Source organism: Halteromyces radiatus (assembly GCF_025201355.1).
Source record: "Halteromyces radiatus strain CBS 162.75 chromosome Unknown BX664scaffold_3, whole genome shotgun sequence".
NCBI lineage: Eukaryota > Fungi > Mucoromycota > Mucoromycetes > Mucorales > Cunninghamellaceae > Halteromyces > Halteromyces radiatus.
Genome location: NW_026251689.1, coordinates 1,607,657 through 1,629,819, shown reverse-complemented (window position 1 = coordinate 1,629,819; position 22,163 = coordinate 1,607,657). Strand labels below are relative to the sequence as shown.

At 34.4% G+C, this 22,163-nt stretch overlaps 8 protein-coding genes across 8 annotated transcripts; 4 read left to right on the top strand and 4 right to left on the bottom strand.

Annotated features, from left to right (window-relative positions):
* Positions 1-38: 38 nt before the first annotated feature.
* On the bottom strand, positions 39-6,282 carry BX664DRAFT_357554 (uncharacterized protein). Its single transcript, XM_051547968.1, has 10 exons — positions 5,340-6,282; positions 3,924-5,250; positions 3,560-3,844; positions 3,042-3,440; positions 2,855-2,964; positions 2,418-2,764; positions 2,173-2,349; positions 663-2,082; positions 433-591; positions 39-366 (listed from the first exon to the last, which is right to left on the bottom strand). Exons 1-10 carry the CDS (start codon positions 6,142-6,144, stop codon positions 134-136), a joined length of 5,262 nt encoding a protein of 1,753 aa, XP_051401530.1. The 5' UTR covers positions 6,145-6,282; the 3' UTR covers positions 39-133.
* A 1,648-nt stretch (positions 6,283-7,930) lies between these two features.
* BX664DRAFT_357553 (spermidine synthase) lies at positions 7,931-9,233 on the top strand. Its single transcript, XM_051547967.1, has 5 exons — positions 7,931-8,049; positions 8,126-8,264; positions 8,336-8,390; positions 8,480-8,726; positions 8,787-9,233. Exons 1-5 carry the CDS (start codon positions 7,974-7,976, stop codon positions 9,152-9,154), a joined length of 885 nt encoding a protein of 294 aa, XP_051401529.1. The 5' UTR covers positions 7,931-7,973; the 3' UTR covers positions 9,155-9,233.
* Positions 9,234-9,277: 44 nt separating this feature from the next.
* On the top strand, positions 9,278-11,486 carry BX664DRAFT_328869 (uncharacterized protein). Its single transcript, XM_051544673.1, has 8 exons — positions 9,278-9,460; positions 9,550-9,799; positions 9,855-9,930; positions 9,991-10,063; positions 10,156-10,255; positions 10,313-10,725; positions 10,813-10,890; positions 10,973-11,486. The coding sequence occupies exons 1-8, from the start codon at positions 9,374-9,376 to the stop codon at positions 11,471-11,473; spliced, it is 1,578 nt and encodes a 525-aa protein (XP_051401528.1). The 5' UTR covers positions 9,278-9,373; the 3' UTR covers positions 11,474-11,486.
* An 897-nt stretch (positions 11,487-12,383) lies between these two features.
* Positions 12,384-15,339, top strand: BX664DRAFT_277778 (uncharacterized protein; the record flags this gene model as incomplete). The annotated part of the gene is made up of 5 exons (XM_051541377.1): positions 12,384-12,687; positions 12,742-13,345; positions 13,559-14,091; positions 14,464-14,772; positions 14,853-15,339. 5 exons carry the CDS (start codon positions 12,384-12,386, stop codon positions 15,215-15,217), a joined length of 2,115 nt encoding a protein of 704 aa, XP_051401527.1. The 3' UTR covers positions 15,218-15,339.
* A 359-nt stretch (positions 15,340-15,698) lies between these two features.
* On the bottom strand, positions 15,699-16,170 carry BX664DRAFT_313166 (uncharacterized protein; the record flags this gene model as incomplete). The annotated part of the gene is made up of 2 exons (XM_051542620.1): positions 15,699-15,766; positions 15,897-16,170. The coding sequence occupies 2 exons, from the start codon at positions 16,168-16,170 to the stop codon at positions 15,699-15,701; spliced, it is 342 nt and encodes a 113-aa protein (XP_051401526.1).
* A 1,181-nt stretch (positions 16,171-17,351) lies between these two features.
* On the bottom strand, positions 17,352-19,019 carry BX664DRAFT_294562 (N-D-ribosylpurine ribohydrolase). The gene is made up of 6 exons (XM_051542107.1): positions 18,960-19,019; positions 18,821-18,853; positions 18,717-18,754; positions 18,533-18,634; positions 17,913-18,218; positions 17,352-17,846 (listed from the first exon to the last, which is right to left on the bottom strand). The coding sequence occupies exons 1-6, from the start codon at positions 19,000-19,002 to the stop codon at positions 17,385-17,387; spliced, it is 984 nt and encodes a 327-aa protein (XP_051401525.1). The 5' UTR covers positions 19,003-19,019; the 3' UTR covers positions 17,352-17,384.
* Positions 19,020-19,320: 301 nt separating this feature from the next.
* BX664DRAFT_313163 (uncharacterized protein) lies at positions 19,321-20,397 on the bottom strand (the record flags this gene model as incomplete). The annotated part of the gene is made up of 3 exons (XM_051542619.1): positions 19,321-19,661; positions 19,741-20,127; positions 20,250-20,397. The coding sequence occupies 3 exons, from the start codon at positions 20,395-20,397 to the stop codon at positions 19,321-19,323; spliced, it is 876 nt and encodes a 291-aa protein (XP_051401524.1).
* Positions 20,398-20,587: 190 nt separating this feature from the next.
* On the top strand, positions 20,588-22,081 carry BX664DRAFT_313162 (uncharacterized protein; the record flags this gene model as incomplete). The annotated part of the gene is made up of 2 exons (XM_051542618.1): positions 20,588-20,662; positions 20,849-22,081. The coding sequence occupies 2 exons, from the start codon at positions 20,588-20,590 to the stop codon at positions 22,079-22,081; spliced, it is 1,308 nt and encodes a 435-aa protein (XP_051401523.1).
* Between the last annotated feature and the right edge of the window lie 82 nt (positions 22,082-22,163).

The window sequence follows — 22,163 nt, the reverse complement described above, 5'->3', positions numbered from 1 at the left end:
ATGCGGTGTTAAAATGACTGAATCATACAAGGAAATATCAAGTTTCATTATCTATTTATTTGGAATAAGGCATGATGATGTAAACATAAGGTAAGAAATATATATATACGATAAAATAGACTAAAAAGAAGGATCAACTAAGGTACAGATGAGATTCTGGCAGTAAATAACTACGAATCACATCACTAAGTATAGCAAAGTTGACAGGTTTGGAAATATAGGTCGAGAAACCGCATTCGAGACATTTACTGGCAACATTGCTCATCACATTGGCTGATAGAGCTACAATAGGTATCCGTTGTTGATCAGTACCATCAATATGTTTTTCTTCCCATTGACGTATTTCCTTAGTAGCTTCATATCCATCTTTAAAAAAGAGAGATATGAGTAACATTTCTTCCTTTTTTTCCTTTTTTTTTTTTTCTTTTTTACCTTTGACTGGCATAAACAAATCACATAATATCAAAGAATAATATCCGTAAGGCTTTTCCAGAAAGTTTTTCACGCATTCTTCACCATCGTTTGCCACATCCACAAGTAGACCCACACGTACGAGATATCTTGTGAGAACTTTTTGATTGACCAAGTTGTCTATAAAAAAAAAAGTTGTCGAGGTTCGTTAAAAAAAAGAAGGTGATACAAAAATCAAAGCATTGAATTACCTTCCACTAGCAATATACGGAATCCTCTACCACCAACATCAGCTTCCATTTTCCGGAATACTTCCTTTTGTGTATTGGCGCTACGATGAGATGAATCAGGGCCAGAGTATGTTCCTTTTGTGCCGCATAGATGATTTTCCTTTTGAGAGTGACTTCCACGTATACCAAAATACCAATTCAGTTTGCTCCGTTTGAGAGGTTTGAAAACAAATCCACAACTTCGAGGGATGGTATCTTTGTGACCATAATATCCTGATGCTGCATATTCCATAATCAAAGATCGTTGGATAGGTGTTGTCACTATCAATATGTTAGCATCACGGTGTATAGGTGATTCACACACAGAACTTGTCAGATTCAAGATGTCTTGTTCAGATCGAAGATTCACCAGGATATAGTCGTAACTTCCCGATGATAGATCAGAAAGATAAGATTGAGCTTCGGTGATACTGTTGGCGATATCCAAAATGTAATCTTGATGTGAGCAGAGCCCACTGACAATTTTTCGTACATGTTGCTCCATTGTGCTTCTTGAATGTTCCCATTCGCATACAATCAAGGCGCGTAGAGGTGCTTGTCGAGTCGGTGTTCGTGGTGGTAAGATAACTGTTGTGTTTGTTGATATCAGATCAGGGGATGATGATGAAGTAATGGAAAATGTTCTAGATAGTACAGGTGTATTGAAGGCAGTAGTGGATGGTGTTGATCCTACTGCATCGTCCAAGGTAAGTGTAGGAGCGCTAACCATAGATGGCAACGGGGTATGTTCTTTTGCTGGTGAGGATGCTGATGACGTTGTTGTTGCTGCTAATGCTTTTGTTGTTGTTGTTGTTGTTGATGATGATGATGACGAAGTAGAAGATAAAGATGAACTTGATTGTTTTGCTTGTGATCTTCGCTTTGGTGGTGGTTTCAGCTGCATGCTAACAGGTTTATTGATCAGCACATCTTGAAATTGTTCAGTTGACGATAACACTTCATTAGATTGAGAATGTTTTTTTGAATGAGCCAGTGGTGAAGGAGAGAATGCTGCTTTGATAGTGATGCCTTCCCCAATAGATTTTTCGACGGACGAAGTCAATGATATTTCATTTTGTTTGTTGATCATTTGTTGTTGTTGTTGCTGCTGCTGCTGCTGCTGCTGCTGCTGTTTTTGTTGTTGTTGAAGAAGTTCTTGTCGATATGTTTGATCATGAACTACTTTATATGCTTCAGTGCGGAAGAATGGGTCGATGTTTTCGTTTTGAGGTGTTTGCGGTAAAGGGATCGTCTCGGATGTTGGAATATCGAATTTTGCTGTGAATGAGAATATGGATCCTATACCTTTCTTGCCTGAACATTTCATTTCGCCACCATGTAATTCAATCAATTGTCTAGAGATAACAAGTCCAAGTCCACTACCACCATGCTTCCGAGTGCTCTATAAACATTAGATGAATTTACAATGAGTAAATGAATGATTTTATTTATTCACTTATATTCCTTTTTTTTTTTTTTTTTTTTTTTTTACCGAACTGTCTACTTGAGAGAATGGTTTGAACATCACAGCCTCTCCATCAGAATCAAATCCAGTTCCAGTATCCATCACTTCAAATAAAAGCATCAATTGATTCTTCTTGACATCTGCATTCTCTTGAATGGTACAACGAGTATAGACTTCCCCATAAGTGGTAAATTTGATGGCATTCTTTAAAGTAGAAAATAAGAGAAAGATAATTAATATGCTATACAATAAGAATATTTATTTTAACTTACTCCAATAAGATTCAATAAGACTTGTCGTAAACGCACTCGATCACCCATAACGACAGAAGGTACATCATCATCCACCCAAAAACTAAGTTCTAATCCCTTTTGAATAGCAAGAGTCGAAAGTAGTTCATTGGCGTCTTCAATCATTGTTACAAGGCTAAAAGGTTCCCATTCCAATTTCATCATTCCTGCTTCCACTTTACTGAGATCCAGTATATCATTGATCACCACTAGTAATGATTCGGCTGATTGTTGAATGGTGTGAGCATAATCCATTTGTTCGGCAGTCAAGTCAGTATCCAATAAAAAGTTAAGCATGCCAGTAATACCAATCAAAGGAGTTCGTATTTCTAAGTTTAGATAAAATAAAAAACAGGCTTCATTAGCTTATTGTTAAGCTTTCTTTTTTTTTTTTTTTTTTGTTTTCTTATTCAGTTTACCATGAGACATATTGGATAAGAAACGAGTCTTGCTTTCTGTAGATCTTTGAGCAGCATTATGAGCTTCTTTCAGTTTGTGTTCCAATAATTTGTGATCATTGATATCAGTACTACAAAACAACATAGTATGCTTAATTGATGAATATTTATATATATATATATATATTTGAATGTAATTTAAACTTACCATGTACCAAACCATCGCACTTCACCAGTATCTAATTCATCCACTGAAATACATTTGACAAGAAACCAACGATAACAACTATCGCCACCCAATAAACGAATTTCAGTATGCCAAGATACGCCTGCAGTTCTTGGAGGACTAAGGTCAGGTAATTGTAACTTGTGTCTATCATCGGGATGTACTTGTGACATGAATCCAAGACCCTTGGTACGTTCAAATGGTTGAGCAGAATAATTTTCCCATTTTCCGTTAGCGTACGTCAGACCAATACCAGGAGAGAAAGTAAACACTATTTGTGGTATAGCTTCGGCTAAGAGTCGATATTTCCGTTCGTTGCTTTCAATTTCCATTTGTCGTAAATTACTTTCTTTGGCTAATTGTTGATCGTGGACATCAGTACTAACAATAAAATAAGTTTGAAATCAATACAAATCAATGAAACATCATGTGCCTTCCACTCCCCCCCCCCTTTTTTTTTTCCTATTATAACAGCCAATCCCATGTTTTTTTTTTTATACCAAGTTCCAAACCAATGGATGATTTTCCCCTTGATATCACGTAAAGGTACAATACGCCAAAGAAATCCACGATAAACACCATCGAATCTTCGGAGTCGATATTCACCAGCAAATCCATTTCCTTGTGCAAATGCTTTTTCCCAAGCTTTACGACAATCAGTTTGATCATCAGGATGCATATGTGATAACCAACCTGGTCCTAGATGATCTTGGAGTGATCTTCCTGTGTACTGTAATATACGATTATTAACCCAAGTGACTTGTCCAGTAGTCGTAGAACATGTACTATATATAGAATCAATGTAAGACCGTGAGTATCATCTTCTATTTTTTTTTTTTTTTGGATTTAAAACCGACTGCTTACAAAACATGAATTGGGATACCGTCAATAACAAGTCGTAATAAACTTGACCTTGGGGATTCTAAATGTTTATCAATATTTTCTCTTGATCTTGTACGTCGCATAGTAGAATAGAGCCGTTCATGATCATCTAACGTTGATAATGATGATAATCGTTGACGTGGTCGCATAAACGTAGCAACAGTGGAACTACGTCGTTTTTTGAATCCATATTGTTTCTTGCCATTTCCTTGTTTTTTGGTCGTATGATGATCATAGTGGAGGCTTGATTGAATCGGTGGTTTTGTTGAAGGTGAATTTATACCGGATGAATCAGATGATGAAGTAGACATATAAAGCGATTGAGATTCATCGTCATTTGTGATGGAGATCTGTGGATCACGAGATTGTATAGCCTCTAGTGGTTTGAGAAGCTGTGCAGAAGATGATTCTATTCCTTGTTGTTTAACTTGTTGCATTTCATGTTGTGTAATTGTTGATGGCAGTGGGGTATTGTTGTCCATTGTTAATGATAGTTCGTTCATTGGTACAGAATTTCTCAAGTGAGAAGCGTTACTGGTATTACTTGTCTCATGATTCCAATTGGTTGCACATGATTCATCAATATTGTCACTTTTGCCGGTATAAACACAAGCATCATTTTCATTGTTGTTGTTGTTGTTGTTGTTGTTGTTGTTGATCGCGTTGGCAGTGATATTGTTGTTGTTATTCTTATTGTCATCATCACCTAATTCCATTGACTTTGTCGATGATTTTTTTTGCATTGTTGATGATCCACCGAAAGTTTGACTAGGCCATCGTTTTATTTTGTGAGAGTGTCGTCGAAGTAAAGGTTTTCTAGCATTTCCTCCATTATCCATATCAGTATTGAATCTATTTTGTACTAATCGGGAATAGGCCAAAGCATTGGATAGACTTGTTGCAATAAAAGCTTGTAAGGATCGCAGACATTGTAATAATGCAGCAGGATATGGTACAACAGGAGATAGAAAAGATAAGATGGCAATAGGAGTCGCATAACATCTAGAAGAATCTGTCGAAGAAGAAGAAGAAGAAGAAATATGTTTGTCTTCTAAATCAGGAGGGTGAACGATAGGAATATGTACAAGAGAATGAGCATTTGAGGCTGGAGGTGGAAAAGGAACAGATTCATGATTACAAATTGATTCCGAAGTATCAGGATTAAATGCGTCGTCATCGATATCAGGAGTTGATTGAAAAAATGGATTAACATCTGGATCCATTAAAGCTGGTGAAGGTGCTGGTGAGTGTGACCAAGGAGAAGGTTGTTGTTGTTCATATTCATCATAATCAGTGATAAAAGAGGATACTAAGACAGAGAGACAAAAAATACTAATTAATAAAGTAATAATGAAATCCTTTTTTCTTTTTTTCTTTTTTTTTTTTCTATTTGTGTACCATGATCATTTTCATTCCGTATTGCATTTGAATTGATATCCGATTTGTTTTGATCTACCAAAGATAATTTTGAATTGACTGATTGACGTAAAGAGGATCTTTTTTCCAATAAAGCTCGTTTGATCATATCTTGATTTTCATCCAAAGGTTTTTTCAATAAGCGTAAAGGAGGATAAGGTGACATACTGGATTGAGGTCGATATTCCCGGGAGAGAACGACAATATCATTTCGTTCAAGTATTTGATGTATACTAGAGTTGTTGATAAGAGGTACAGGATCGGCATCTAAAGGTTGAAGATGATCAAAGCATTTCTGTGTTGTTGTTGTTGTTGTTGTTGTTTGTGATTGTTTCGGTGAAATATCATTGTCGTTATTACTAGTTGTGTATTGAGAATATAAATTTTTGTTGATATTAGTAGTAAGGTTGATATTATTGCTATCATAAACTGCTTTGAGACCCCATGGTCCATTGAATGGATCACTTGAATCTTGTGGAATGCATAGTGTGACACGGGAAGCATGGAATGAACCAGTTATAAAGAGTTCAACAATTGTCGCCCACCAACCATGAATATTGATTTCTTTGGATAGTTTGAGGGAAGTTCGATATAAATTGGGAGTTTCAAAGGTAAGTGTGGGTAAAGTGATCTGTCGTTGTGTTGTAGTTTCATTTATTGTGGAAGTTTGTTGTAACATTTGATTTTGTAGTCGTTTTTGTTCAGAATAAAGTTGAGCATGATATTGCGATGTCTTGGAAGGTAAATGAGGTTGGTGATGATCACTTTGTGATTCAGGTACTTCCATTCTGGTTTAACTTTGATTTTATCCTATTGGAACTAAAATAGCTGACCATGAATAAAATAAGAGGAAGAGAACAAAGGTAAGACAAAAAAGAAAAAAAAAAAGATATGTATAAATAATAAGCGGTATAAAGGAGAAAAGGTTACTTTCAAAAAAAAAAAAAAAAAAAAAAGGAAAGAAAGAAAAAAGGAAAAGACTTTTATTTTATTTTGCAGAAAATGAATGACTCTCTCTCTTTCTCTCCAACTATGACGTATTGAACCAAAAAAAAAAAAAAAAGAAAGAAAAAGAAAAGTGGTTCTAAATATGGAAAGACGCCCAAAAGAAAAGCAAAATATATATATGGCCAAACCTTAAATGGCATAATAAACTAGATTGATTTTTTTTTTTTAAAAAAAAAAAAAAAAGATATTATTCGGGTTCTCATCATTAAGATATATATGAATATATTTTTCATATTGTTCTTTTTTAATATTTTTCATTTTGTAAGTGAACATTCAATATCATTATCATCATCATTGTCAAAGCAAAAATATAAATCACAAGATACATGAAGTCATATTTTTTTTTGGCAATAAATCACTCATCATTGACAGAGTAAATAAAAAAAAAAAAAAAAATAACTTGATTTCTTTCTTTTTTATTATTATTATTTGACTACATTTTTTTTGATTGGTTTCTAATCATTTGATATCAAAATAAAATGTCAAAAATAGTGTTACTTTGAAATATTTTCTATTTTTTTTTTTTATAATAGAATAATGAAAAGTATTAAAAAGATGGATGATTGGTCATATTATCGTACAACAACCATCAGATCAATCAAAAAAATTGGAAAATCAAAATACTTCCCGAGTCATTTGTTTTTGTCTCACAGAATAATCACAACACAAAAAAAGGAGATCATGTGAGTTAAAGGATATCTTTTCTAGGGAATTAACATATTTAATTTGTGTAATCAATGCCATCAATACTGTTTTTTTTTATGAGAATTAATGGAGAAATAGACAGTTACTGTAAATTATATGATTTGCAGGTAAAAAAAAAAAAAAAAAAAAAAAAAAAAAAAAAAAAAAAAAAAGGTGAGTTGCATTGTATTGATTGTATCAAAAAGAGAATATAAAAAAAAAAAAAGAATAGAAAGAGAAATACGGTAAGTAAAGTCTTTTTTTTTTTTTTTTGATACTTACAACCAAAACGTCGTAGGGTTTTTGTTACTTGAATTAAGCATATAATTCAGGCATAGAAAGAAATGGAATAAAATGCTAGATGATTCGCCATAATCGTCCTCAACTTTCTTTTTATTCATTGGAATTATTCATTGAATCATTCTTGATAGCCAAGCTTCCATCAAGTTAACGATTTAGCTATGATCATTAAGAAGAGACTATAATAAAGAATAAGAAAGTTTCTATTGATATCATTAATCATCCATTTCCGTAGCAAAAAAAAAAAAAAAAAAAGAATCACCGCAAATATGTTCAAACCCCAATGCAAACAGATCTCTAACCATAACGTAGAAAAAGAAAAAAAATGAACGCGTTTCGCATGGAAAAAACCAGTAAATGTATGGAATGACTACTGATGTAGCAATGAATAAATAAACCATGATGAATAATAATTAATAAGAACAATCATCATTCTTGTTCTAAACTTGAACTATTTGACTACACTTTGTCAACGTACATTTTGTAGAAGAGATTACCTTGTTCATGATTCTGACTCCGCCTTGCAGTAAAAAAAAAATTTTTTGTTGTTTGAACTCTAACATTTCTTCTTTTTCTTTTTTCTTTTCTTTTTTTACTTTACTTCTTCAACAATCATTGTTAAACATGGCAGCTCCTCTTACTCACCCTAGCATCCAAGACGGTTGGTTCATGGAAAAGTCCACTATGTGGCCTGGTCAAGGTAAACATTAAAAAAAAAAAAAGAAGTATTTATTTTTATTAGCCATTCTTATTTTTATTTTATTTTATTTTTTTAGCAATGGCTCTCAAGGTTGAAGAAATTCTTCATGTTGAAAAGTCCAAGTTCCAAGACGTTCTTGTATTCCAATCTTCTGATTACGGTAATGTTTTGGTTCTTGATGGTGTTATTCAAGCTACTGAACGCGATGAATTCTCGTAAGTTTAACCTTAAAATATATATAAAAGTAGTTAAATATCCATTATGTTTTTGTTTTTTGTTTTTTTAGTTACCAAGAAATGATCACTCATCTTGCTATGAACTCTCACCCCAACCCCAAGAAGGTAATATATATGTATATATATATATATTAAATAGAAATGATTTTATGATGATGTGACTAAGAGATTTTTTTTTCTTTTTTTGGTTTTAGGTTCTCGTTATTGGTGGTGGTGATGGTGGTGTTCTTCGTGAAGTGATCAAGCATGAATCTGTTGAAGAAGCTGTCCTTGTTGATATTGATGAAGCTGTCCCTCGTGTTTCTAAAAAGTATCTTCCTAACATGGCTATTGGTTTTGAACATCCTAATGTCAAGGTTCATATTGGTGATGGCGTGGAATTCTTGAAGGATAAGGTCAATCAATATGATGTGATTATCACCGATTCTTCGGACCCTGATGGTGAGAAATTTATATATATACTTTACTATTTGATATTAATCTTTTTTTTTTTTTTGGTAGGTCCTGCTGAAGGTCTTTTTGGTGCTGAATTTTTTGAACTCTTAAAGAATGCTTTGACTGAGAATGGTGTATTCTCTACTCAAGGTGAATGCATGTGGCTTCATTTGCCTTTGATCAAAAAGGTTCTCAAATTCTGCAAGGGTCTTTATCCTAAGGTTGAATATGCTTACACTTGTATTCCTACTTATCCTAGTGGTCAAATTGGTCATGTCCTTTGTTCCAAGAATGCTGAAACCAACTTCCGTGAACCTCTTCGCAAGTTTACTCCTGAACAAGAAAATAATATGTTGCGTTACTACAATTCTGAAATTCACAAGGCTGCCTTTGTTTTGCCTCAATTCGCAAAGAAAGCTTTGAACGAAGAATGATTAGGAATAGAATTAGATAGGTTGTATATAGTCTTTCCTTTTTAATAAAACTTTATTTTTCATTTTTTTTTTTGTACCATCTATTTTTTCAAATAACGATATTTTAATGCAGTTTTTTTTTTTTTTTTTTCGTTTCTTTCCTTTTCTTTCTGTTGTTTTTTACTATTATTATTATTATTATTATTCAGTCTATTTGTTACCATCTCTTCTTCTTTTTCTATGACTAAATCAAAACATGGCTTCAGTGTCACTGAATTGACTGCAAATAAGGCGAAACACTTGACAAGATCACCAAGCTTCAAAAAGGTACCGGGAAAAGAAGAATTACGTAAAGAAGAAACTTGTTTTAATTTATTATTAATAATATTATTATTATTATTATTATATATATATAGCTTACTAAGGAAGACCTGGATTACTTTTATGCTATTCTTCCTCGAGACAACATACTAGTGGCCTATAATGAACTCGGAAACAATGACGAACTTCTCAAACATTCAACTGATTGGTACAACTTATTCCGTGGCTCTCCGTCTGCTGTACTCTTTCCAGAAACAACTGAACAAGTATCTCAACTATTAACATACTGTAACAAACAACATATTGCAGTGGTACCTCAAAGTGGAAACACAAGTGCTAGTGGTGGTAAGAAAAATATGATAATATATAATAGTAAAGTAACTTCATTTCTTCTATATAGGATCAGTGCCTGTATTTGATGAAATTATTATTAGTTTGAAGAAAATGAATAAGATTCATTCCTTTGATGAATTAAAAGGAAAGTACAAAATCCATCATCATGGTGTTTTCTCTAACTTATTCTTATTATGTTACACAGGTGACCTGATATGCGATGCTGGTTGCGTGCTAGAAGATGTGGATGAATACCTATTATCTTTTGGTTATCAAGTAAGAAATATATAACTATATGAAATAATTCTTTGAAAAAGTGCTCACCTTTTCATATATATATATATATATATATATATATAATGATCAAGTTCCCTTTGGATCTACCTTCACGTCATTTGTGTCAAATAGGAGGCAATATATCTACTAATGCTGGAGGAATACGACAAATGCGATTTGGAAATCTTCATGGTAAATAAATCATATTGATATTATTACGATATATAAAACTGATAATATTATGTATAGGTAATGTGACTGGATTGGAAGTAGTTACAGGTGAAGGTACTATCATCAACACTTTGACGACATTACGTAAAGATAATACTGGATATCATTTGAAGAATTTGTTTATTGGATCTGAAGGAACACTGGCTATTGTTACCAAGATAGCTATTACAACAGCTAGATTACGACAAGGAATCAACGTTTTTGTTTTTGGTTTCGCTACATTTGAACAGGTGGTACAAGCATTCTCCAAGGCAAAAAAATGTCTTCCAGAGACAATATCAGCATTTGAAGTATTGGATCGAGAATCGATTGAATGTGTCGCTCAACTGGGTTATCAACAACCTTCCAATGCAGTATTCCCTATCTCTACACAGCACAATCTATATGTTATAATGGAAACAGCGGGTACTGATCCTGAATATGAAAACAAGGTAATAAATAATAAATACATAGATAATATAATATTCTAATACGATCTTTTATTTTATTTTTTTATTTTTATTTTTTATTTTTAATAGAAAGCTATCAAATTTACTGAAGATTTATTGAAGGAAGGGATTGCCTTAAATGGTATTGTAGCAAAAGATGAAGCAGAGGTAAAAATGTAACAAGCATAATGATGATTATGATCATTCATTTTTTTTTATTTTATTCTATTTTATTTTATTAATTGATTAGGCAACAAGTTTCTGGTCTTGGCGAACCATGCTACCACGAGCGATAGTGCAACAAGGACCATCTTCTATTCATTTTGACATCTCGTTACCACTTCCTTTATTATATCAATTGGTGACGGATACAAGGGCATGGGCAAGGGAAAATGACATGATTGGCAAGGATATTCATGCTATTTTTGGTTATGGACATGTGGGTGATGGAAATATGCATTTGAGCATACCAGCATTACGTGTTGATGAAGAACTACGCAAGACAGTGGATGATTTTGTATATGGTTGGACAAGTCAATACAATGGAAGTATCTCAGCTGAACATGGCATTGGATTGATGAAACGAAGTTACTTATCTTATACGAAATCAAGAAGTTCTATATCAAGTATGCGACAAATCAAGGATGTATTTGATCCAAATGGTATTCTCAATCCATATAAACTATTACCAACAGAAAAGGAAGAAAATGATGGTGCAATTATTCGAAAGAGAGCTGATGTTGGCTGTTGAATATTCATAGTTATACAGTGTTTTCAAAGAAATAAATCAACTTATTTATTTATTTTGTCATTATGATTAACTTTTTATATATAAATATATAACATATATATTATAGGTAGATAGTCAAAAAAAAAAAAAGTTTTAGTTCATAATTATTTTATCCTTTTTATATATATATTTATATCTACTACTACTACTTCTTCATCTTTGACTTGTCTTATTGATTACTATTCTATTATTGTTATTTTGGTAAGCATCGATTATTGAAAATTTGGATGTTTCATACATAGAACTAACTATTTTTTTTTTCTTTTCTTTTTATGATAACTTCATTCCTGTTTCTCCCTGTCATCCATCCAACTCTTCATCCCATCATCCATTCTTTTTTTTTTTTATACTTACGATATATTATTTCCTATTTTGTCGACATTCTATTTTGAAACTGCGTCATCTATTGGTGTAACAAAGTGTAAAGTATTTATAGTATTCATATTTCTTTAACTTCAAGCAAAAGTATATCTTTTTTTTTTTGTTTATTTGGTTCCTTTAGTAAGATAGGTTTTTTTTTTTTCTGATTAAAAAATGAAAATGAATAAAAAAAAAAAAAAAAAGGGATTGACAATAATTTAACAACAAAAAATCTTTCATTCTTTTCTATAGATTATTTATTAAATTTTTATGTGTGTGTTACTGAAATTACTTTATTGAGTTAGAGATAGACTGGGTTTTTTTTTTTTTTTTTTGTTATTTTTATTTTTATTATTATTATTATTATTATAATATAATTTGAATCTCTTTTTATATCTTTTTTCTTTTTTCTCTTTTTTCTTTATCCTATTCTTATTTACCATTACTCTTCCCCCCATTCACTCCTTTTTATTATTATTATTATTCCCTTTTTCATTTATTCCTTCATTAAATGCTCTTTACTCGTTACCGTAAACCAAAAAAGTTGGAAGATGTTCCTACAAAAAAGTCAAGTTTAGCCGATGCTTTCTTTCGTAAACTACCTTTTACCAAACGTACTAGATCTAAAACTTCTTTGTTATCGACTGACCTTATATCAATGCCTCGTCATTCTACTTCTTTACCAAATATTGTTATTGATAAACCTTCTCCTTCTTCTCCTCGTATATTGGCTATTGGATTGCCTTCTTCTTCGACTTCAACTTTACCTTCAACACCAACAAAAACAACAACTACAACAAAAACAACAAATAGACGTCATTCATTATCATTCAATAATAAAAGTATGATACAAAAAAGACACTCAATAGAACCTGGACTTGATCGACTTTCCAATATTATCAACGACCATTCTACCAACAGACAAAGGCATTCCTATACATTTGGAAATTCAAGAAAACAGAAAACAACAACTGAAAATTTATCTTTGAAAGACCTTGTATTGGACCCATCTCAAGAAAAAAAATTGGATCTCTTTTTGGCTAAACGTCAACCTCATTCTCCTCCTGCAACTTCAACATTATCCACAATAACTCCTACTCTTATTGTACCACAACGATCTACCAGTCATCAACTGTTGTCACCTCCAAAAAAACTTTTGATTCGTGCTCATTCTACATCATCTTCATCTATTCATCAACAAGAAGATACCACTCAATATCATCATTCACCTTTGGATTCTTCAACTTTACGGAAGATGTTGGAAGCTCGGAAACATCATCAACATAATATTATGTTAGTTGATGTACGTAATCTTGTCGATTATCAAAAACAACGTATCCGTGGTTCTCTCAATGTGAATTTGCCTTCTCTGCTCATCAAAAGATATCAACGTGGAACTGTATCAAACTTTCATCTGGAAAACTTTATCACTACTGCTGAAGGTCGAGAACAATACCTCAATCAACGACATACGTCTACTAATTCCAATGCATCATCATCTTCTTCATTATCATCAACAACATCAACTACAACAACGCCTTCAGAGCTCATTACTTCGTCATTATCATCCTCTCCTTCGTCTATCTCATCATCACCTTTGACACCAGATTCTTCTTCTGTTTCACTGACAACAACAAATGGGGATAACATGACAAAGGAAAAGACTATCACAGATCAAGACGATAGCAGTACAACATGGGTAGTTTACGACGATGATATGAATGAACAATGCAAGTCAACTCAAGCCTGGACTCTACTCAATGTACTAAGCAAAGCTACCAGCGATACAAATGACAAAGTACTCTATTTACTTGGCGGTTTCTCTGAATTTATCAATAGCACCCATAGTCAACAATGGATAGAAGGAACCGGTGATGATATGATGATGGTTTTTGTGGATCATGACAATAATTTACATCAAAATGACAGTAAGGGACGACCTGGCTTATCAACATCTACATCTTCAGGCACACCTAGTTTGCAACAAAAACTACGCAACAAAGTATCACCACGACGGTCTCTTAGTTATACCATTGGAGATGGATCAAAGATACAACAACAGACAAGTTTATTCAGTTTGGATACTCAGGCAGCCAGGGAAAACAACGCCAACGCTCTTGCCAGACGGGCTAGTCGAAGATCTCAACATTTACAACAATTACAACTGACCAATCAACACTCATCAGGAATGAACAATGGCAAAGATTATACCAACAATAGTGACAACAGTTTTCTCAATGATGGTGCAATGAACAACAAAAATCAAACCACAATCATTTCTTCGAAACGTATCAACAACCATAATAGCAGCATCAACGGGGATCATGATATTAGTAAACATCATTTGAATCATCACCAAAACATACACATCAACAGCAATACATCTTTACTGTCTATACCATCATCATCATCTGGAACAACTGTATCTTCATCATCATCATTATCATCATCTGTATCACCATCACTTTCAATCAATTCTTCATCATCGTCATCAACATCTTCAGCAGGAACTCCTGTAACTGGAACGTCAACATCACTCAACAATTCTACCGGTGGTCTTAATGTACCTTCTCTAGCCAGAGTCATGGAAGAAGAGGACGACGATATACTTGGACAAATGACGGCTGATATCTCACCACGTACTGAAACTGATTTTGAATTTACAATCTCTGAAATCATTCCTGGATTCTTATATGTTGGACCTGAAATTGAAACAACAGACCATGCAGATCAGTTATTGGCTCGACCTATCCGAAGAGTCTTGAATATGGCGGAGGAATGTCACGATCGACCTTTGCTTCAACATCATAACAACTTGGTCTATAGAAAAATCGCCGCGCGGGACACGGTGGAAATGCGAAACATTGATCATGTTATGATGGAAGGTGTAGGATTCATTGGTAAGCAAAAAAAAAAAAAAAAAAAAAAAAAAAAAAAAAAAGAAAGAAATTAACTTTTTTTTTTTACTTGAAATGAATAGAGGAAGCCAAACGACATCATGAACCTATTTATGTGCATTGCAAGGCAGGAAAATCAAGATCAGTTACTGTTATTTTGGCATATTTAGTTAGTTGTGAACGATGGACATTGAAGCAATCGTATCGTCATGTGATCAAAGCTCGACCCAACATGTCACCCAACATTGGTTTTATTGCTGAACTGATGAAATTGGAAAATCAAGTCCATGGTCGTGTTAGCAGTTTTATGGAAACCGATTGGCATACAGCTTCTCTTCCTAGTCCTGGTTTTTCTCAAGAATTGAAACAACTTGAATTGGCTTGGCAACATTCTCCTTCTTCTCCCTCTCGACCCCCTTCTTCTTCCCCTTCCTCCCCTGTTATTTAGTTCCCCCCTCATTTATATAATCTCCCTCTTTTTCTTTTTTTTTTTTTGGTAACAACAGACACATATACAATTCCATATACTTATATATATATACAATAAATCTTCTGATATTCTACTCTTTCGAAATCAAAAGGTTTTGAATCGATTCCTTTATTTGATGATTATTTCGTCTTTATGCAGTGTAGGTATGAAATCTCATTTGACTTATTAACATGAAAGAGGATGGATGATTGATCATAGTATGATTGGCATCATGGATGGATATGACAGTTGCCTAAGATTACTTATGATGATAACAAATTAAGAGTAGTCCAGACAACAAGATAGATAATCATGACATAGATATGATTTTATTGAAGGAAAATATAAAAGAATTCCATGTATCAACAGATATCTAAAAAAAATCCGTAGTAAAAATAAAATAAAATAAAGTCTAAACTAAAAAAAAAAAAAAAAAAAAAAAAAAAAAAAAAAGACCATGTCATTTCAACCGATGATAACCATCCTGTAAACGAAGACTTTCCAGATCCAATCGTCTGTCCAATTGAGCTTGATGGTCAAATGATCCATAAAATCAGTCATAAAGTTGTTGATTTGATTAATGTCATCACTAGTAGCCTTAATCGAGGAATATGGGAAAAGATCCATGGGTGTAGGTCCGTTGTTGTTGAAAAAGCACCTCGAGGTAAGGAAAGTCTAGAGTTGATGCTCGCACGGGCTCCATCCTTTGCCAAAGCTAATCTTTGTACCTCTTGCATTGTCGTAGGTTCACAAGCCAAGACGTGTTCACAAATGTGGGGTTGCAACGCTCGAATAGCCTTATCCATTTTTTCGTCCTCGGTGATTTCAGGAATGTGCATACATATTTCTTGTAGGTCTTCGAAAAGTTTGGCCACTGTTGTTCGTTGTTTCAATTCTGCTAACTTGTTTCTAGCTTCGCGATGATTGAACATAGGGATGAATTGATTCTGTCTATGTTCTTATATACTTCACAGGGTTGAGATCAGTACGAATAACAAATTGTCGACCATCGATGAAACAGAGCATGTAAAACCACTGATAATTCTCTTTCTTGAACCTGATATTTTTTTTTCTGTTGGAGTTTCTTTTATTCGAAAGCCACTGCAATTCCGTGATCATCAAATTGTTGTCATATTGATTCATCTACCGAACTAGTTCTTGTTGAAGGAATATTTTCTCTGTGGTAATCCATCGTGTCTTGTTCAATATTTCGACAAAATGACGAGTCCTTTTGAGCCACAATCAGTCAACGCAAAAGGTGATACTCCAAATTCTTGACAAGCAATGGAATAAGACATCTTCCGTGGATAATATGAAGTTGGGATTTGATGGCGATGACAAGACATGCTGGAAGGAAAGAGTACGATATCAACTAGGTCTTGCTGATGGATGTAGAGGGACGCATCATGAGACTGAGTGTGGATAATTTTATTGAAAACTTGATTAAGGAGGCAGCGACAAAGATGCGGATAGTAATGGTATTCAATGGCGGCTTTGAGGCGAAGCTGTCGATCCTGTGGATCATAACAAAAGAAAGTCGATGCTTGAAGATGTCGATGTCGGCTATGATTACTCCAATGATCAGTGGAAACAGAGGTAAACATTAGTTTGGGTGGTAGAATAAGCATTGTGGCGGGTGAGAGACCGATCTAATCCAAAGAAAACCGGTGGCATATCGAAGGCGTGGAAAAGAAGACCGAGGAAATGAGAAGGACTTGATGAAAGGTCAGGACGGAGAATGGGAAGGAAAGAGTCATGTATGGAGATGTAACCGAGATACAAGAATAACTGGTATAAAAGTATGGAGGTGACAAGGGATGGAGTATGGTCAGTAATAACGCAGATGTATCGAAACCATAAGGAGAAACCAAGTGAAAGAGAAAAAAAAAAAAAAAAAAAAAGAGAGAGAGAGAGAGAAGAGAGGAAAGTGAAAGAGAAACGTAAATAAAGATTATTTTTTTTTTTTGATTTTTTTAAAAAAAAAATTCAAACTCCCAGGCTTAAAGTGGACTCAATACTGAGATGATTTGTTGTAAATGAATTTTCAGGGACAAATCGTACCATTCATTTATAGTATCAGATACATCCATTATATAAATAAAGAAGACGAGTAGATGATGATAAAAAACAGTTTTATTGATAAATGTCATTGGGAGATATTCATAGGGGATTGAACATTAGCTTTTTCTAAAGCATCAAGAAGGAGACTCATAAAAGCAGGCGGGTTGATATCCATGGCAACATTAATTTTGGGATAATCAGTTGTATTGTAGATATCACACACGGTTTGACCTAAACAGGGTCCATCATCAGTGATGACTTTGACTCCCATCGACTTTATAGTAAACAGAGATGGATCAATCAGGATAGCCACCGCACATGGGTCATGGAGTGGTGGACCATCATGAAAGGCAAACACTTTTTCATAGGTCTGTTTGAAAAATAATAATAACTCCAACACCAATTGACAAAATTTTGATCGATGTAATCGATCACATAACTCTCCAATGATTTGATCTGTTAAGAGGGCTTTATGAGTGACTTCTAATGGTACCATTGTCACTGGAATGTCTGATTGCACAACTATCCATGTGGACTCTGGATCAGCCTAACAAAAAAAAAAAATTAAACAATCTCCTTCTTATTTTTTTTTTTTTTTGATGATGATTTCTACCAGAACATTAAATTCACTACATGGCGTTCGATTGCCTGAAGAAATGGCTCCACCCATAAAAAGAATTTGTTTGATTTTCGAATGTAATTCAGGATAAAGTGTCAACAACAAAGCATAGTTCGTTAATGGACCAGTAGCTATCAATGTGATCGGTTCATCCATTCCTTGAATTAACCTTGCCAAGTAAAGCACAGCTTTTTCATCACTTTGCACTAACGATGGATCATACGCTGGAAATACAAATGTGCCGTCCAAACCACTTTCTCCATGAATCTCCGGACTAATTATAGATGCACGCATCAATGGCTATTCAAAAAAAAAAAAAAAAAAAAGAGTAGAGTGAGTATGTTTTATGTATTCTCATCACTGACGCAGGGAATTAGGCAACAAGAATTCGATGTACTGATAATAGATGACAAGGATGATGGATGATGATGGGACAATGGGATGATAGTTGCTCTTTTGCAGATCAGACTCTGATCCTGATGATTACGTCCAGATTTGAGGGTATCTTCAGCGAACATCATTATCATCAATGTATGGGTGACAATGTGATGATCTCGCTAAAGTTTTGCTGCCATCTAATCCTCTCTTTTTTTTTTTTTTGGTTATGGTGTTACCTTTGACTGACCAGGAATCACTTTTAAATGATCCATACCTGCTGCCTTCAAAATTAGAGCAGCATTGCGAGTTGTACTTTCATGAACTTGATTACCATGACACTATATGAATGAACGTATCACAACATATAAACTATAATTAGAAAAGCTTCCTTTTTTTTTTTACATATATATTTATTCTTACAGTAGAGATGCCTAGTAACCTCAATTTTGGATTGTAGCCTATTAATGGAAAAAAAATAGGATAGATGAATAAGAAATAAGAAGAATGAAAGAATGATCACTTGCCTGCAAGAATCATTGCCATAGCATCATCATGGCCTAAATGGAAGGGATGGGAAAAAAAGGGGGAAGAGGAATTGATCGTCAAATATTTCATTAGATTACTGAATTTATTTGTCTCTCTATAAAAATCAAATAATTGTACCTGGATCACAATCCAACCAAACGGGAATACCGCAAGTCGTCATATGTATATAAAAAAAAAAAGGATAAAAAAAAAAAAAAAGAAAATGGTATGCTACACTGAAAACGATATTTAAGGAAATTAAAGGAATCTTCCTATTTCCCGATGAATCATCCACCAATTGACTTTTGCCATCTCTGATTTCCAAAAAAAAAAAAAAAGACCCATGCATTTCATAAAGGGAGAAGATCATGGGCAAAATAGAAAGGATCATTTTTTTTTTATTCAAATAATCAATAATAAATAAATAAAAAAAGGTGGGATAACAATAATAAACTATAAATACAACTATAAATCTAAACTATTTTTATCTAAAGTTGCTTTAACTTGATCTTGCATGATAGAATTGATCCCGATGTACCAAGGAGCCCCTGAAAGAATGGTCGAGAATGATAGGAGCAGAGATTTCTTGAATAGCATTACGACGACGTTGTTCCTCTTGTTCTTGTTGATGACGACGATGACGACGGTACATTGTCACAGCTCCCATGGTAGCCGCTGCATAAACCACCACACCCACAGATACCGCTATTCCAATGATGGCTCCACGAGAAAGTGAAGAATCGGATGATGACTGACCTGCAGTGTTGGATCCCCCGCCATTCGTATTTCCTGAATTTGAAGATGATTGTGTTCCGTTGGGATCGTTCATTCCTTGGGAATCTAAAAAAAAAAAAAAAAAAAAAAAAAAAAAAAAGTTGAGAAAACATTTTTAGAGATACAAGTAGTCCATCATCTTTACCTGAGCTTGAGACAGGATATTGGCTATCTATCAATGTAGCGATTTGACCATTGCTAGAATCATAAAGTGAACTAGACCGATTTTGTACAAGTTGAGCCAATGGAGTAACAGATTGATTTGGTACAGCGATAGCCACTAAAACACCAGTATCTGATATGTCTTTTTGTTGTTGAGTATTGACTTGATCTCTTTTGCGACCTTGGCCTGATGATGATGATGATGATGCGCTTGTGATAGTGACTACAATTACGTCATTTACGCTGATATCAAGTGCCTTGCTAAATAGAGGAGGTAATGCTTGAACAAATTGGGCTGTCAACATGTAATCTTCCACCATACGAACATAGGATAGATAATTGAACTTCAAATGCACAATATCACTGGTACCTAAAGATGGCAAAAAATTTAAATGTTAATTTCATCATATATATAGAAGTTTTTTTTTTTTTTTTTTTTTTTTTTTTTTTTTTTTTTTTTTTTTTTTTTTTTGGTATTTGAAAGAGAATTACTTGGAATAGCAGCATTGGGATTTGGTGCAATATATTGAGGAAGATTACTTGGTGTAGGTGATGTCGTTGGTGTGGAAGAAGTTGTTACTGTTGTTGTTGTTGTTGTTGTTGGTGCCGATGATGATGATGATGATACTGAAGATATCATTGTTGTAGATGAAACAGCAGTAGTTGTGGATGAAGATGGTGCAGTGGTAATTGCAAAAGTAAAAGATTGAGTTAACCAACTAAGCGATTCATAGCGGTAGGAAGAGGTTGTCCTATCAGGGGTATTAGTAGTAGTTGGCTGTTCTGTTGTAGTTGTTGGGATTTCAGAGGTCGTTGCGGGAGATTCTGTGATGATGGTAGAGGACAATACGGAATCAGTCGTCGACAGTGAAGTGGTACTATCTGTTGAAGTTGCAGTTGATCCAGTAACTCCATCGGTTACATTGTGAGGCATGAAGCTAGTAGTTGCTGTTAAAGTTTGACTTGCTGTTCCAGTTCCAGTTGGCGAAAAAGTTGATGTTTGGGTTACATGATCCGTTCCATTCGAGGAGGTTGTCGACATCGCTGATGATAAACTTCCTGTTATTGTCTGAGTACCCATACTGTCATAGACAGAAGTGCTTGTTGTGATCCATATTGACGTCGTCGTTGTTGCATCAACTGTTGATGATGTTGCAGTTGAGCCATTCAAGGTTGTAGATGTCGTCCCTGTCGCATTTATTGTTGTTGTAGTTGTTGATGATTGTGTTGGTGCCGTTGTGCAATCGTTCCATGATGAATCACCACATCTGAATGACGATGATAATGATGATGAAGTCATAGATGAGCTTGGCGCATATGTGGAAGTCAGTGAGAATGTACCAGTTGAAGTCATGGTAGGCTTTCTAGTTGTTGTTGAAGATTGGCATCCACCTAGACCTAATAATCCATTGTCACAATTGTCGCTGGATGACGATAATGATGATGATGATAATGATGATGATGTCGTAGATGGGGTTGATGTACTTATGGAAGTCAATGAGAAGGTAGCTGTTGAAGTAATAGTTGCTTTTCCAGTCGTTGTTGAAGGAAGGCATCCGCCTAGACCTAGTAATTCCCTGTCACAATTGTCACTTGATGATGAGGTTGCTGTTGATGACATTAATGATGATAACGATGGTGATAACGATGACGTTATAGATGAACTAAGCGTAGATGTTATGGATGAACTAGGCGTACTTGTGGAAGTCAGTAAGGAAGTTGCCGTTGAAGTAATAGTAGTTTTTCCAGTTGTTGTTGAAGGAAGGCATCCACCTAAACCTAGTAGTCCCCTTTTACAGTCATCGCTTGATATTGATGACGACGATGATGACGGTGATGAGGTCATAGGTGAGCTTGATATACTTGTGGAAGTCACTGAGGAAGTTGCCGTTGAAGTAGTAGCTGTTTTTCCTGTTGTTGTTGTTGTTGTTGAAGGAATGCATCCACCTAAACCTAGTAGTCCCCTTTTACAGTCATCGCTTGATATTGATGACGACGGTGATGATGGTAATGAGGTCACAGATGAGCTTGATATACTTGTGGAAGTCACTGAGGAAGTTGCCGTTGAAGTAGTAGCTGTTTTTCTAGTTGTTGTTGTTGTTGTTGTTGTCGAAGGAATACATCCACCTAAACCTAGTAGTCCCCTTTCACAATCATCGCTTGATACTGATGTCGACGATGAAAATGATGATGAGGTCGTAGTTGAACTTGGCGTAGTTGTAGAGGACAGAGAGAAGGTAGCTGTTGAAGTAGTAGTTGTTTTTCTAGTTGTTGATGAAGGAAGGCATCCACCTAGCCCCAATAATCCCCTTTCACAATCATGACTTGATGATGATGATGATGATGATGACAAGGACGATGTTGATGATGTTCTTGTTGAAGTTGAGGAGATAGAAGTAGTCTTAG